This window comes from Prosopis cineraria, unplaced genomic scaffold (genome assembly GCF_029017545.1).
Source record: "Prosopis cineraria cultivar Desert tree isolate PC_DT_omini unplaced genomic scaffold, ASM2901754v1 PC13, whole genome shotgun sequence".
Taxonomy (NCBI): Eukaryota; Viridiplantae; Streptophyta; class Magnoliopsida; order Fabales; family Fabaceae; genus Prosopis; species Prosopis cineraria.
Window position 1 is genome coordinate 6,683,158 of NW_026555344.1, and position 15,300 is coordinate 6,698,457.

Consider the following 15,300-nt stretch of genomic DNA (forward strand, 5'->3'; position numbering starts at 1 on the left):
ATGGTTTTGTAAATGTGTTGTATTTAATAAGAATAAATTTGAAGAATTTATTTTTTAGACAATGTTAATAATTTAATTATCTATCCCTAGCTTAAGAAAAAGATAATTAAAACTGATTTTTACATATAGACGGGAAAGGTTATTGCATATACCCATCATGTAAAAACTCTAATTAATACAATTTCTGCATAAATGTTTTCTGAAAACACACACTCTCTCAATTTAAAAATATAAATTATTTTTAATTAAATCTCATTTTTTAGTAAAGTAGTTATCTCTTTTTAAATTAAACCTATCTTTTTATATTTATCTCTATTAAATATTTTATAATAAATATAAGATTATTCATCAATAAGAATATTTTAAAAAAATAATAATTATATATTAAAAAGTTAAAAATATTTTATATTTTTAATATAAATTTTTAATGGAGTGAGTAAATAAATAAGGGAAACATTATTAAAAACATTGTCAATTGATCTTTTTAGGTCACCAAAATAAATATCGTGGTTTAAAGATGATGAGTCGACACAGAAACTGACAGTAGTGGCCCGAAAATAAACAAAAACCAAAAGAAAGAAAGAGAACCTGACAGTACGTGTCGTTTGTGGCCGGTGAAGATAGAGGAGGAGAAAAAGCTGCGGAATATGGCTGTCGATGTCAAATAATTAACGCCAAAATATTCCAACAAATGATAGCCATAGCCACCACCTTGTTGGTTCCAAGAGTCATTATATTTGTACTGAAAAACCACCACCCACTACAACGGGCTTCGGCGGCTTGATTCTCTTGCCGTCAAACTCAAAACAAGAACATGAAGACCAAGGCGACTCAACAATGGCTTCTGGTCTTGCATGTGCTTGCTTCCTTCTTCTTCTTCTTCATCCTTCTTACCAGCTCCTCGTCACAAGAACTTGCAGATTCCAGCGATCCTGGTATATATTAAACCTCTCTTCACCCTCGCTTCTGTGCATGTCTTCATTAATTACAAGTCTGATTCTTACAGGTCATTGTTCATGAAGACTAGATGTTGCCTAATTAATTGCCCAGTGTCGTTTAATTTACCAGTGCTCTGCCTTCAGTTAGTATTTCTTTGTTAAACTAGTTTTATGACGCTTCAGACTCAGTCTCAACCTTTGAAAAATTTTAGAGCTGTTGGAATGTTAAGAGTAGCATTTCAATTGAACGGCTTTGTTTTGGGCTGTCAAAGGTGGATTACCAGTTTACCCATCCTTATATATAATTAAAGATATTTAAAACTTTTAGTCTTGAAGTTAGTCTTATCTGTTGGTTTAATCCCAAATTTTTTGCTTTTATTGATTTGATATTTTAAATTTATCTAAGTTATCGATTTAATACTTATTATTCATAGAAAACATAACACTGTTAAAATTTACCAATATAGATAATGGAATATTGATCACATCCATCCATGTAAATTATTTATAATTTGTGTAATTATTTAGGTAGGAAAAATCAGGCTCAAAAATTTCTAGAAACAAAATAACAAAACATATCAGAGGGTCTAGGCTTAAAACAATTAAATTGATTTAAATGTTACTTTGTTCTCATGTGTGTGTGTTAAGTTACCAACATACTTGATAAATTATTGATTAATCTGAGAATCAATTTATATTTTAAAACTTAAAGAATTAATATGATAAATTAAAAAAATGTAGAAGCTATTAAATTGATAACAATTAAACTTATATGACATTAGTCAATAACTAAGCCAAAGCCAAATTCAAAAAACTGAAAGTTTATCCACTATATATAAAAAAGTTTTACTATGACAATAGCAGATATTAAAAAATATATAGAGTTAAGACTTAAGAGCTTATAAAAAAATTGTTATTGTTATGTAATAATTAGATGGATATAATATTTTCCTGTCTTAATTTGTAAGATAATTTTAGATAAAATTATACATATAAAAAAGCTTATGAAATATACTTTATAGTCTTTTTTTAAAAAATAAAAATATAAAATTTTAAAAAATTCTTCACTTAATAAGAGAGAATATAACGAGGAGAAACGGATAATATTGTAAAAATACATTTAATAAAATTTTATTTTTATTAAATTATTTTATATTTTAAAACACTGAATCACTTTTAAAATTGTCTTATTAATTGAGGTAAAAAATAGGTAATATACGATCAACAAAAGTTAGTAATAATTTGACCCATAACTAATAAAGTTATGTGATCAAATTTTACTCTAATATGTGAACCTTGTTGATGGCCCACCTGTAAATATATTTGTTAAGTTTGGAGGCATAAATCCAACTTAGTTAAGCTTTGTTTTTGTGTCCGCCTGCGCGTGTAAGCAAGAAAAAATTAATATTTTAGTCTTTTAATTTTAAATTTATTTATAAATTAATTCTTCAATTATGATTTATTTTGACTTAATCTCTTAACTTTTGACTTAACTATAACTTAATTTCTCAACTTTTATTTCATTTATGACTCAGTCTTTTAACTTTTCACTGTCAATAAAGTTTATCTTTTTTTATTAATTTTTTTATATTAATTTAAATCTCATATCAAAGAGTAAGATGTGAGTATTAGAACAAGATATGAGAATTTTTTTTATTCATCTTATTTGATAAGGATTTTTAAAAGAATTTAAAAATAAAGGTCAAGTTATAAGTGAGTCAAAAATTAAGAGATGAAATCATAATTAAGAGATTAAATTATAAATAAATTAAAAATTAAAATATTAAAATATTAATTTTTTAAAAAGTAACAATCGAGGCATATATTAAATGCCTCAATTATTGCCAAGCAACAATAGAAATGAATCGGGCTTCTTGGGAATCTCAGGAGCCTACATTAGGCGCTTGGTTGTCCCCTTCTTTTCGTACTTGCCTTTTCTTTTTTTTTTTCTTTTTTTTTTTAACTTTTCCAAATTCAACCCAAAACCATCTCATTTTCTCACCAGATGAGTAAAATCAAATCGAATTTAAAAATTGAACACAATCAAATCAAAATGTTATTATTTAATTTAATCTATTTAATTTAGTTGTTATAAAAATATTTTAATTAATCAATTTGATTTGATCAATAAGATTTAAAATTAAATAGACCATTTATTATATATATAATTTATAAATTATATATAATTTATTTATTTTATTTTTATTTTATATTTAAATAAAAGTAAATATATAATATGATAAGTTAAAATTCTAGCCACTCATTCTCCTTATTTTCACTTTGTCTCCATCCTGCTCTCTTAGCTTCTTAATGCTCTCCTTATTAGTACCTTAGCTTCTTAATGCTTTATTAGTACGGTGTTGCCTGTTGGTTTAGCTCAAATCTGGACTAGTTATTGTTTACTAATATGTTGCCTCGCTATTTTTTGTGTTGAATTTTAATTTTGATGGAATATGTGTGTGTTATATGTTACAAATTGAATCGGGCTACTATCATTTAGGAACCTATTTTTGATATATAGTGTCTTGTCTTTATGTTCTTTCTTTTTTAGTAGAAAAAAATAACATAATAGGCCCAATTGTCCAAACAACCCACATGAAATTCAAAATTGAATTAATCCAATCGTTGGGTGCAATTACATTGTTTTATTCAATTCTGTTAAATTTTTAGTATTATTTAATCAATCAATTTTATACATTTTAACATCAAATCAAACTGACCGATACTCAAATACTCATCCCTAACAATAGTACATGCTCCCTCCTCCCCTTTCACAAGATAATTTTGGAAGTGATATGGTTTTTTAAAATATAAAAAATTAGATAAAAATAAAATTTTATTAAATATACTTTTTCAATATTATTTTTCACTCCTTATTATATTTTCTCCCTCTCCCTTTAGTGTTTTGCCAAACAATGATCAAGTCAACGGATATTTAATGAAGCAATAATATTGCTCCTTAAAAAAATATTTAGGAGAATATTGCTCAATCTTTACTTTTCCAAAAAAAAAAATCAAGGTAAATTAGATCTTTAATCCTTGTATTTTTTTTATAAATAATTTTTTATTTTTGAAATATTTTTAATATTTAAGGGTAAATTAAATCTCTAACCTGGGAGCGCCCCTGCTCCAAAGTGACTATTGTTTAAACATGAATGGGTGTATTGATACGCAGAAAGGTTGGTTTTTATACTAGTTTAATTTTCCAGTTAAGAACGCCACAAGGATTGATTGTGGAGTAATAAAGGGTTCCGGGGACGAGAAGACCCCATCTGATTACCAATACGATGATGGATTCGTTGAACACGGCAAGGGGCTTAACTTATCATCGAATTACAACAAAGAAGAGATTGGCAATCAGCTGAGGACATTAAGAAGCTTTCCAGAAGGGAAAAGGAATTGCTACAGAGTGCCCACAGAAAGAAACGCATACTACCTCGTGCGGGCATTCTTCGCATATGGAAACTACGATAGTAAAACATCCTTTGATTTGTACATTGGTGTCAATTACTGGGCAACAATTAGCAAAGAGGATGGAGACATTGTACGTCACGAGGTCATTCATTTCTCTCCAACTGATGACATCAATGTGTGTCTTGTGAAAACGGACGACGGAATACCCTTCATTTCACTGTTGGAAGTATGGCCATGGCAGAATTCTAGGTATGATCAGTTAGCTTCGAGTTTGCTCAGACTAATGTCACGCTCCAAGCTGGGTATGTCTGAAGATGATACCTACATCAGGTCACTTCTACCTTAATTTGTTCACCACCAGATTAAATCCATGTGTAATCCTCTCACGTTGTAATAGAATAAAATCTCTTTAATTTCATAACCATGCAGATATCCAGATGATAACTATGGAAGGTCCTGGTTCAATAGAAAGATGGACAACTCGGTGCGAATCAGTTCTTCATCTGCGGCTATTGACAGTAATACGAGTGACAATGTATACGACCTGCCAAAAGAAGTGTTGACTAGTGCAGTTCAGTCTATTCATGCATCTTCTTCCTTAGTTATCCACATGGATAGATGCTGTAATACTGGCCATGATTATTATGTGTACCTTCATTTTTATGACTTCGTGAGCAAGTCACGGAATAATCAGCAGAGGAAGATGGTTATTGCTTTCAGTGATGGGGTCGATGTGTCCTTTACTCTTGAGTACATGAAACCCACTACTTTGGTTAGGAATATTAAAGGTCATGATGTTGTTAGTAATATTTCCATCAGATCTGCCTCGGACTCTCAGTTACCTGCCATGCTCAATGCTTATGAAATCTATAGAGTTCTTCCCCAGCCATTAAATCGACAACTGATGAAGGAGATGGTATGCGTTTATTGTTTAGTTAATTAGAATTTAATGTGTTTCAGGTTAATGATTCCCAATTTCTACTTGGAATGACAGTTGCTGCGATCCAAGACATAAAAGGATTTTATGGCATTACAAATCTCAGTTGGCAAGGAGATCCATGCGGGCCAATGGGTTATACATGGAAAGGTCTCACTTGCAACGATAGTGGAACACCAAGAATCATTTCAATGTAAGTAGAAGATAAATTCTTATCTTTCAAGGCTTCTAGATCAATGAGTACATAAAAAGAGAGTTTATGTATATACATATATATGCGCTATTAGTTCATACCAGTCTTTCTATTCTTAGCTGCTTAGCTTCCTCGCTTGTGCTTACTTACAACCTTCATTCCTAAACCTGATATGAGCCGCAGAAACTTGAGCTCAAGCAATCTGACTGGACAAATAGCTCTTTCATTCGCCAATTTCACAGAATTGAAGGATTTGTAAGTAACGAACTAATTATTGTCATCATGTTTTTTATTTTCTGTTATCTGGCAGCTATGAAACAGAATTAATAGTTATTGATATCCCATTCATGTTTCCAGGGATTTATCCAACAACAATTTGACAGGAGAAATACCTGAGCCTTTAGCAGCACTAAAAAAATTAAAAGATATGTAAGTCGTGTTAATGCTTGTGCATGGTGTAACCATATAGAGTAACTTCCCACAATTAATGCTCTTATTGCAATTAGCATACCTGGTTTCTTTTTTTTTTTTTTTTACTGATTCAATGCTGCTACGAACATGTGTGTGTATGTGTGTGTGTATCTTACAATAGTGCGTTCATTTACAGTAACCTGACTGGTAATAAACTCAAAGGTCCAATTCCTACACCTTTGTTGGACAAGAAGAACACCGGCAATTTGAAATTGAGGTTTGCTATTATTTGTGACAGCTAAGAAAAAAAGATTTAGCTGTTTATCTTGACATCTTTTATTATTTTGAGATTTTAATTTAATTGGGCTAGGACGGACAATTTGGAGCCTCCGAAGAAAGGACTGGGTACAGGGGAGAAAATTGGAATAGCAGTAGGGGTGACAGGGGGAGCTGCTATATCAGCAGCGACAGTGGCATTGACTTTAAGACTTGACGTCGCTGCTAGGATCTGTGGAAGTGGATTGTGGAGGAATAACAAAAATGAGAGCAGAGCAGGGAAGAAGGAAGATGAGAGCAAGGATAAGACAAACAAGGAGACTGCTGTTAATGTTAAGCGCACCATCAAGACTAGCGATCAGACCAGCGAGGCTATTCGAGAACAAATCTCAGGTCTCCTTTAATATCAACTCTTCTGCTACACATTCATCAGATTCTGCTTCTAATTCAGCTCCTCTTCTGTTTTTTTTTTTTTTCCCTTTTGGCTTGTCTAGTGTTGGAGAATTAAGAGGTATGCTTGTTTCTGGCCATCTAAAAGGTACATTAAATATGTATATTTTTAATTTAAGAGGGTCGACACTAGCGCCTGACGGCATGAGATTATAAGCAGAATCAAATGCGTGACCTCGCACTTACAAGAGAGCTTATTTGTCAGTAGACTACTAGGTCATTATGAGAGTATATTCAATACTAAGTGCCACCACTTCACTTGTTTGAAACCACCAAGACTATGTCATTTTGTGGCACATCTTACATATCTGTGTTGGAGTGAATTTGCATCGAAAGTAAACACTACTGAGGAACGTCACCATCTCTGCAACTGCAAGCTTGAAGATTCATCTTTCAGATCGTGGGTGGGCCTATGCTTCAAATTTCTTACTGTTACAGGAGTCGTTCTTTTAGTCCATTTTGTCTTGGGTTGCCGTACTTGGAATGGATGTCTAACGTCTTTATTTGGATTTCTACTTAATGGGCCTTCATTTCTAATGGCGTTATTGATATTTGCCATCTTCTAATATCTGGATGCTTCTGGTCATCACAGGGAGGATCAGATGACAGAAGGTGGATTAGGAAGATGGAAATTTGAAAAAATATTTTCTCACATCTTATGTATAAATTACTTTTAACATATTTAATAAAAAAAAACCTTTAAACTTCATTTATTCTATCATAAAATTTAATAAATTTTCACTTCTACTCCTTAAAAAAATTTTACCATTTAATAAAGGTAGAAAGATAAAGTGAAATACGTATAAATATTAATTAGGGTTAAGATTCTTGAAATTTTTAAATTTTATAAAAAGAATGTAGTCCTTTGTCGAAATTAATATCTAAATGGATTTTATCAGTACCCATCTTCCATATTTTCATTATTCAGCTTATAAATTTTCATTAATTGTATTAATTATTTTCGATACTCATCTTTGGCAATTATTTTTTATGTTCAATTTTTCAATAGCCATCTTTGATATTTTTAATATTCATCTTTTATATTTTCAGTACTTATCTTTGATTATTTTTAATATTGAAAACATCTAAAATGATTAATAGACAAAATAAAAATTGAGAACTGAAAGTATGAAATATAAATATTTTAAAAATGGAAAAAATAATCTGTAAATTCTTATAGTTTTCTCAATTTAAAGTTACATCCACGTAGTTTATTTTGTTTTTCACTAAATTTATTAATCCTTGGAAGCTAAAATAAATTATGATTAACTATCTCAAAACAAAAACACTATCGAAGTTTATAGAAAATTTGATTTCATAGTTTTGGAAAAAAATTAATTTAATACAATGTTTACCATTTATTATTTTCAATAAAATTATATATGCATAAAATTGTTTATAAGAAAACCTAATTATATAAATTTTTAATTATTAAAATTATTTAGTTAATTCCAAAATTATATAATCTTATAATAAAAATATAAAAGTTTTTAATTTTATTTTTTAAAAAGAAAAATTTTAGGATTTTAATCTTTGGAAATTAAAAAATTTAATGGATCAAATTTTAAATGCTCAATTAAAAATTTAAAATGAAATAAACTATAGAGACTTAATTCAAAGAGGAAAACGATGAGGACCTGAAATTATATTTTAAAAAAAATTAACTCAATATTTTTTAATTCCAGACAGGGATCTTATTTGAAATTTTAAAATTTTAAAATCTTTAGACGTAATTAATATTTTTAGGAAGTCTCTAAATGTTATTTTTTCTGGAAATTTTTGGGCTACTTTGTTGGAGTCTTAATCCCCAACATTCGAAAAATTAGAGTTCTTTCAATGAAAAATGAAGAAAAATCTCTTAAAATAAAATTGTGGCATCATAAATCAGGTACAATCTTTCTATTTATTCTTCTTCTTCTTCCTTTGTCAAAATATTTTTTTTTTTTTGCGTATTAAATTATCACGTTATTATTTTTATGTGAGATAAGCTTTCTCTTAAAAGTTATAGAAACGTCAAGCGATAGTCTTCCCCATTTATAAATTTTATCTATTTTGCAAACTTTTTACGAGTGGAATAAAAAATTACATATATTGGGGAAAAAAATTTTAAAAAAATTCAAATAAGAATATATTAAAAATTATATGTTTGTAAAATTTAAAAATAACTTTAAAGTACACAAAAGGAAGGAGATTTAATTCAAAGCATTTAATGATTTGCATGTGGCAATCAGCATCACATGATATGTTTTTTTTTTTTTTTTAATCTTCTAAGCGAACCCTATTTTCATAGGAATTGGATTCCACGCACGTACATTTCACATACACCCAACATACATTTCACAACAAGCTCCCCCAGACAAATTTTTTCCCTTTGTCCACGTAAAGGTTTGATCCTAAAAGCTCTGGTTACAAGAGGAAAGATAATAGGGATGTAAAAGGTGCTACTAGATTAAAGAGTCATTGGCCTGAGCATTACATATAAATTTGTCAACAAAAAAAAAAAAAGTAACATGTCATACGTTGATACACTTCACATATTTATTTGATTTAATTATAAGATAAAATTAACTAATTCACTTTTCTATCACAATAAGGAAAAAAAACTCCTGCGCGCATTCTTCATCTTTATCTTAATCCGCCTCCTTTTTAAACGTAATTATCAAGCTTTTGCAACCAATTTTGCAATAAGGTATTGTGTTGAACAAATTTGATAATAAATATTTTTTATTCTAGTTTTTTCTGTTTTCTGTAACAAATTTATAGTAGATCTGTGATAGGAATTTATGTCATAAAATCTATGTTTAGTTCAATCCCAAAAATTTGCAACAGAAAATTTAGTTGTAAAATCTGACACAGACGCTCGTGACAAAAATTGCTGGATCAGGAATTAGCTTCTACCTAACGAAATGCGTGGTTTTTTAGAAAAAAGGTTAAGGCGAATAAGTGAGTTGAAGGCTCAAAAAACGTTTCTATAGATACTTATAAATTGTGGATCAACAAGGTTTTTATATCAGCACAATATGATTTCATAATTTTTTGAATTATGAGTCAAATCAACGAGATTAGCCTTACTTGGTTCGCCAAGTCATTTCCGAGTTATTTGTTTTCCAATCATGAATGCCATCACATGTCCATAGACTTGGCTCCTCTTTTTTTTTTTTTTTCACTTCCTCTTCACTTTTTATTTCAACTGTTAGATTCATTTTTGAACGGTTGAGATTTGATATTTTATAAAATTATTATTAAAATATAAAATTTTATAAAAAATAAATATAATAATAATTTTATGAAATATCAAATCTCAACGGCTTAAAAATGAATCAGACGGTTGAGATGAGAAGTGGAGAGGAAATGGAGAGACAAAAAAATAAGAGAACTGGGTCCCATAATCACAATGCTTCAAACTCTCGGCAGCAGTAGGCCCCTTGGATTCCAATTTACGGTAGTCAAGATCCTTACACCTCATCTGGTCCTTTGTGGATCCCAGGTCACATGGTAGACATTGACTTGATTGGGGTAGGTGGAAAATATTAATGCAATGTTCAACTGAGTTTGTATTTTCCACAGTTATATATATATATATATATATATGTTACAAAAAAGTCCTTCTCTTGTTGTCTTCCATTCACGCTCATTTCTGTAACTCACCCTACATCCCTTTCAAATTATAAGAATTAATTTTGCATGACTATGAAACTTTAGGAGATAAAAATTAAATTTTAAAAAATAAATCAATAATTAAGATAAATTTAAAAGTTTTAATATTTCACTACCCCTTTATTTTAATTGTTTCCCTTCTGATCTTGAAATTTTAACTGGACAATGGGCCCACATTTACGCGTCAAGTCAACCCATGACCTTTGCAATGATGGTTGCTTCAGTAACAAAGGCCTAGGGTTAGTGGTCGTGGCCGACACGCTTTCTTTCCTTTTTTTTTTTGGGAATAATTATATTTAAAATAAAAATATTTAAACTAAAATGTCTTTAAAATTAGTTTTTTTTTCTCATTTAATGGTATTGCCGATTCATGAAAAATAATTTAAAAAATATAATTAATATTTTTGAAATTTATAGTTTTTCCCATGGTATTGAAATCCGGACCGGATCGGCTTGGTCAACCCAGAAACCGGTGACCTAGTCCCTTGTCCGGTTTGAGTTTACTCCTAAACTGGTGAGGGAATGAACCGGTGTAACCTGGTCAACCCGAGTTCAATGTGAGAGAAAGAAGTATTTTGTCCCACTTATTGCATCTGTAGCAGCATCCATAGCAGTTATAGTAATGATTGTCCTTATTTGTCTCATGATGAAGAGAATCAAAAGGAAGAAACAAAGAGGTATATATTTTCCTTATTTTAAAAATCTTTGGCAGTGCCTGTAGCAACCTTATTTTTGTTTTCGGCGTAAGGGTTTAAATTTAAGCGAGGACCATTGAGTAGCTAACAGATACAAAATAAACCATCAACTATCAAAATCCGTTCGCCCATCACTTGATGTCCATTTCACATTAACGCCCGTTTATATCTAATAGTATGGGAAACACACTCTCTCTCTCCCTTCATCATCCTCACTTTTAGAGTTAAAAAATGAACGGACTAGGCTCATATAAACTCGATCTTTATGGGCCTAACCTTTAAGAGCTCGAGCTCTTAACCCCAATTTTTTTAAAATACTTTATTTTCTAAAACTTAACCCTTATATAAAGGGTTCAGTATTAGTTCCATAAACCTTTATTATTATTTTTTTATTTTTTAAAATTTTTAAAAATTAAAATTTTTAATTTTAATATTTCATATATTTTTTAAAAATACAAATTATAATATTTAAAAATTAAAAATAAATAATAGAAATTTTAAATTTTAAAGTATAAATATATATTTTATAATTTAAATTCAATTTAAAAATAAAAAATATTTTATTTTTTTTAAAATAAAATTGTATGCTCAAGCCTGAATTTATTTTTTCAAAACCTATTAAAGACAAACTTAAAAGCTTGATTTTTTTAAAAATTATCATTTTTTTAAATTTAAATTCTTAATGAAATGACCTGGGCGGCTTTTTTAAACCTTATCTTTATTTTGACTATACTCACTTTCATCTACTTCACTCCCTCTCTCCAGCATATCCATCTCTTTACTCTCTCTCCCCCCACTTTTACCATGTCCAGGAATTTTTCAATGCAGAAAAGTAAACATGAATAAATCCTACCTATTTGGTGGTTTATATACATAGACTATGCTTCTGCGTATGAACCCATGCCTATAAAGGAACGAAGTAAAAAATCTTGTGGCAGCGGAAGCAGACAAAGAATACGAAGGTCGATTTTTATCAGAGCAGACGAAGAAGGCTGTCACCCACACGTTCCTTTCTCCTTCTTCTTCTCCACGAAGAGTAACTCTATTTCGAGCTCAAGAACAAGGGTGCCTGTTTGAGCTGAACAATGAGCAGGTGAGGATGATATGATGAGGAAGATCTTACCCAATGGTGGCTGAGCTGCCGTTGATCGTCTAAGTCCAATCCAGAGTAGCCCCCAACATGGGTATCGTTGTAAAATCGCCACCTCTTGTCGTCGGCGATCCTTAAAGACTCTTGCCGGAGATTGGGGTAGGAATTGAAACTCCTCAGCCTGGTAAACGCTGTACAATTTGATTTTGAATACTCATACCACGGCCTCGTAGTTGTTTCTGGATTTGATTTACATGTTCTCAAGCAGAACTCTCGCTCTGATTAAATAACATTTGATTTCATTCTGCTATTCAACTATCGTGAAAGGTGAAAAAAAATTCAAAAAGAATTATACCTGGTGTTTCTTCTCTGCGATGAGTGTGGCCGCGATATGAGTATTCAGAATCAGATTGTTTGTGGCCGGAAGGGGATGGATGACGATTGTGCTTCTTGTATTTCTTCTCTGTGATGGATTAATGGGTGAGGGGGATGGAGATGAAAGCACACTCGGTATGAGAGAGAAATTGAAAGTTGGGAAAAGAGAGGGGGAAAGTGTGAAGCGATGAAAGCTGGGTGCGAAACGTTTGTGGTGGGTCCCATACAGCCGTTTGTGGAAAATAAACGGGAGGTGCTGGACAATTTTAAATAGTTACTGATTTATTTTGTATCACTCAATGCAGACCACCCAATGCTTCTTAAAACATAATTTATAATTAAATTTGCATTTTTATCTTTGTTTTTATAATGACTTTCTATGCTCGCAGCCCTCATCTTTCGCCGTCATTTAACAATTCTGATTCAATATCAAAAGAAATCCATTTACCAGAGAACTGCATTTCCTTTCTTGTTCTTGTAGCCTTTGAACTTTGCTTAACAACTTAATGTTCCATCTATGCTGGGATATAGTCATTACCTTTCCAATTTTCTATATCAGCTTTTCAAAATTTTAGAAGGAAAAAGAGACAAGACTAAGAGTCTACATATACGTTTTGAAAGTTCAAAATATATATATATATATTTGGAGAAATATTTTGAATGGTGTGATTATAGCTATTTACATTGCTGCTGTGATGTTATAGCATTCAAGAAAGATGGGCAGGAGAAATCAAAGAAACAATTGTTTTCTCTCAGAGAGGTTACTAGAATTACTAGTAACTTCAAAACTGTGATTGGAAAAGGAGGATTTGGAGAAGTTTACTTTGGCACTCTGCAAGATGGTAGAGAAGTTGCAGTGAAGTTGCTTTCTCAGACATCGAGGCAAGGATATAGAGAATTTCACTCAGAGGTTTGATGTCACAATGATGTCTTATTCATTCATCATGTTTTCTCTTGTCTTATATTTTTGTTTAGAAAACAAAGACTTTAGAATTTTCGACATTTCTCTTAAATTCATGATGTTAAACTTCAAATTGCAGGCAGATTTGTTGACTGTTGTTCACCATAAAAACTTGGTCTCTTTTGTGGGGTACTGTGAAGAAGGTGATGTGAAAGCACTGATTTATGAATATATGGCTAAGGGGAATCTGCAACAGCTATTGTCAGGTTAGTTTATATAGTCGTCAAAAGACAACTTTGTATGAGCTTTCTACTTTGCTTTATTGAAGAGAAATTCTTGACGTTGCCTGGCTTGAAAATCATTATTTATTTCAATGAATATGTTTGCTGTCTTTTTTCTTTGAAAGAATTTAACAAACGTATTTTTGGTTTGGAAGACTAATAAAATATATGGTAAGGGATGCAAGCTTTTTTTTGAAGATATGGTTTATTTTCTGTACCCTGCTGCAGATAAAAATCCAAATGCTTTGAAGTGGTTTGAGAGACTTCAAATTGCAGTGGATGTTGGACTTGGTATATGAGTGAAACCTTATCCCTTCTTTCTTTGTCTTCAGGTCTTCTATTTCCTTGTCTTCTTATCAATCATCTCAGTACTAACCTACTAAAGGTATGTGGTGCTTAATGGAAATGCAGGTTTGGACTATTTGCATTATGGCATTAAGCCTCCCATAGTTCATAGAGACTTGAAGACCTCCAACATTTTGTTGAATGAAAACATGCAAGCTAAAATTTCAGACTTCGGACTGTGCAGATCTTTTGCTAATGAACACGACAGTCATATATCAACTATACCAGCTGGCACACTTGGTTACCTTGATCCTGAGTAAGTAGATCAAATCTCCTCAAGAGTCTCTTCTTTAGCAGCACAATTTTTAAGGAACAAAGTTTTAAGACTATAGTTAGAAGCCAAGAAAGAAGTGGGCACCTAGGTCAATATATTATATTTATAATAGTCAATTTAACATCTGAAGACATGAATTGAGAGTATAGAGTCACCTATCTTTTGAGTAAATTTCATATAATGATGAAGTATGAGGCAGTAAATATCAAACTTTTGACGCCTTATTTCTTTTGTAGGTTTCGTGGCTCCGGAAAGTTGAATAGAAGGAGTGATGTTTACAGCTTTGGGATCATTCTGCTTGAGCTAATCACTGGGCAGCCTGCAATGAGAGAGGAGTCACTTGGAGTCAAGATACCATTAGTCGACTGGGTTAACCCAAAAATTAACAATGGAGATATTGAATCCATCCTTGATCCAAGGTTACAAGGACAGTACAATAGAAGTACAGCATGGAAACTCGTGGAAATTGCCATGTTCTGCACTCAACCTATTGCAATCCAAAGGCCTGACATTAGTGAAGTGTTAACTGAGCTAAAGGACTGTTTATCTTTGGAAATAACCCATGAAAGATCAGAGAGCAGCATGAGAAGGTCCAGCCATAATTCACTGGATACAAGTTCTTTGAATCCTTTTCAGATTGATTCATCATCAGGCCCGCATGCTAGATAGTCTTATTTCGAATTAAGAAGTCTCGAGCATGAATAAATAATGTTCCCTTTTGGAAAGATTGGTTTGTGTGGACAGTCTGTATGTTTATTGTTTAATTCGCAGTTTATAATGACATATTTAGCTTAATGTTACACTAATCCACTAGGCAATTTTCTTTCAAACCACGCGAAGTTCAAAATGATAGATTAATATGTTTAGGGATTGATTATCAAGAGAGACTTTTCATAATATTATCCGACAAGCGAAGTTGATCAACAGGGACGAGAATGTTTCTCTTATAATTTTATTATGCCGGGGGCAAGTTTTTGTGCGGATTACTTAGCAATATGAAGGTAGAATAGCGTAAAAATTTTCTGTTGTAGGTAGAATAGCGAAAAAAGTTTTTGTTGTCCGT

The 15,300-nt window shown here is 31.3% G+C and overlaps 2 protein-coding genes across 3 annotated transcripts; both read left to right on the top strand.

The window, feature by feature from the left end:
* Positions 1-704: 704 nt before the first annotated feature.
* On the top strand, positions 705-7,247 carry LOC129290779 (receptor-like protein kinase At3g21340). Of its 2 annotated transcripts, XM_054927769.1 has the most exons (7): positions 5,134-5,268; positions 5,347-5,482; positions 5,666-5,737; positions 5,840-5,911; positions 6,090-6,170; positions 6,264-6,562; positions 6,664-7,247. In XM_054927769.1, exons 2-7 carry the CDS (start codon positions 5,421-5,423, stop codon positions 6,675-6,677), a joined length of 600 nt encoding a protein of 199 aa, XP_054783744.1. In that variant the 5' UTR covers positions 5,134-5,268; positions 5,347-5,420; the 3' UTR covers positions 6,678-7,247. The 2 variants fall into 2 exon arrangements, with proteins under 2 accessions (XP_054783743.1, XP_054783744.1); XM_054927768.1 differs by lacking the exons at positions 5,840-5,911; positions 6,090-6,170; positions 6,264-6,562; positions 6,664-7,247 and adding exons at positions 705-935; positions 4,148-4,682 and having other exon boundaries at positions 4,782-5,268; positions 5,666-5,735.
* Positions 7,248-10,837: 3,590 nt separating this feature from the next.
* On the top strand, positions 10,838-15,067 carry LOC129290780 (probable LRR receptor-like serine/threonine-protein kinase At4g29180). Its single transcript, XM_054927770.1, has 6 exons — positions 10,838-10,953; positions 13,141-13,346; positions 13,477-13,603; positions 13,847-13,909; positions 14,030-14,219; positions 14,474-15,067. Exons 1-6 carry the CDS (start codon positions 10,899-10,901, stop codon positions 14,904-14,906), a joined length of 1,074 nt encoding a protein of 357 aa, XP_054783745.1. The 5' UTR covers positions 10,838-10,898; the 3' UTR covers positions 14,907-15,067.
* The last annotated feature ends 233 nt before the right edge of the window (positions 15,068-15,300 follow it).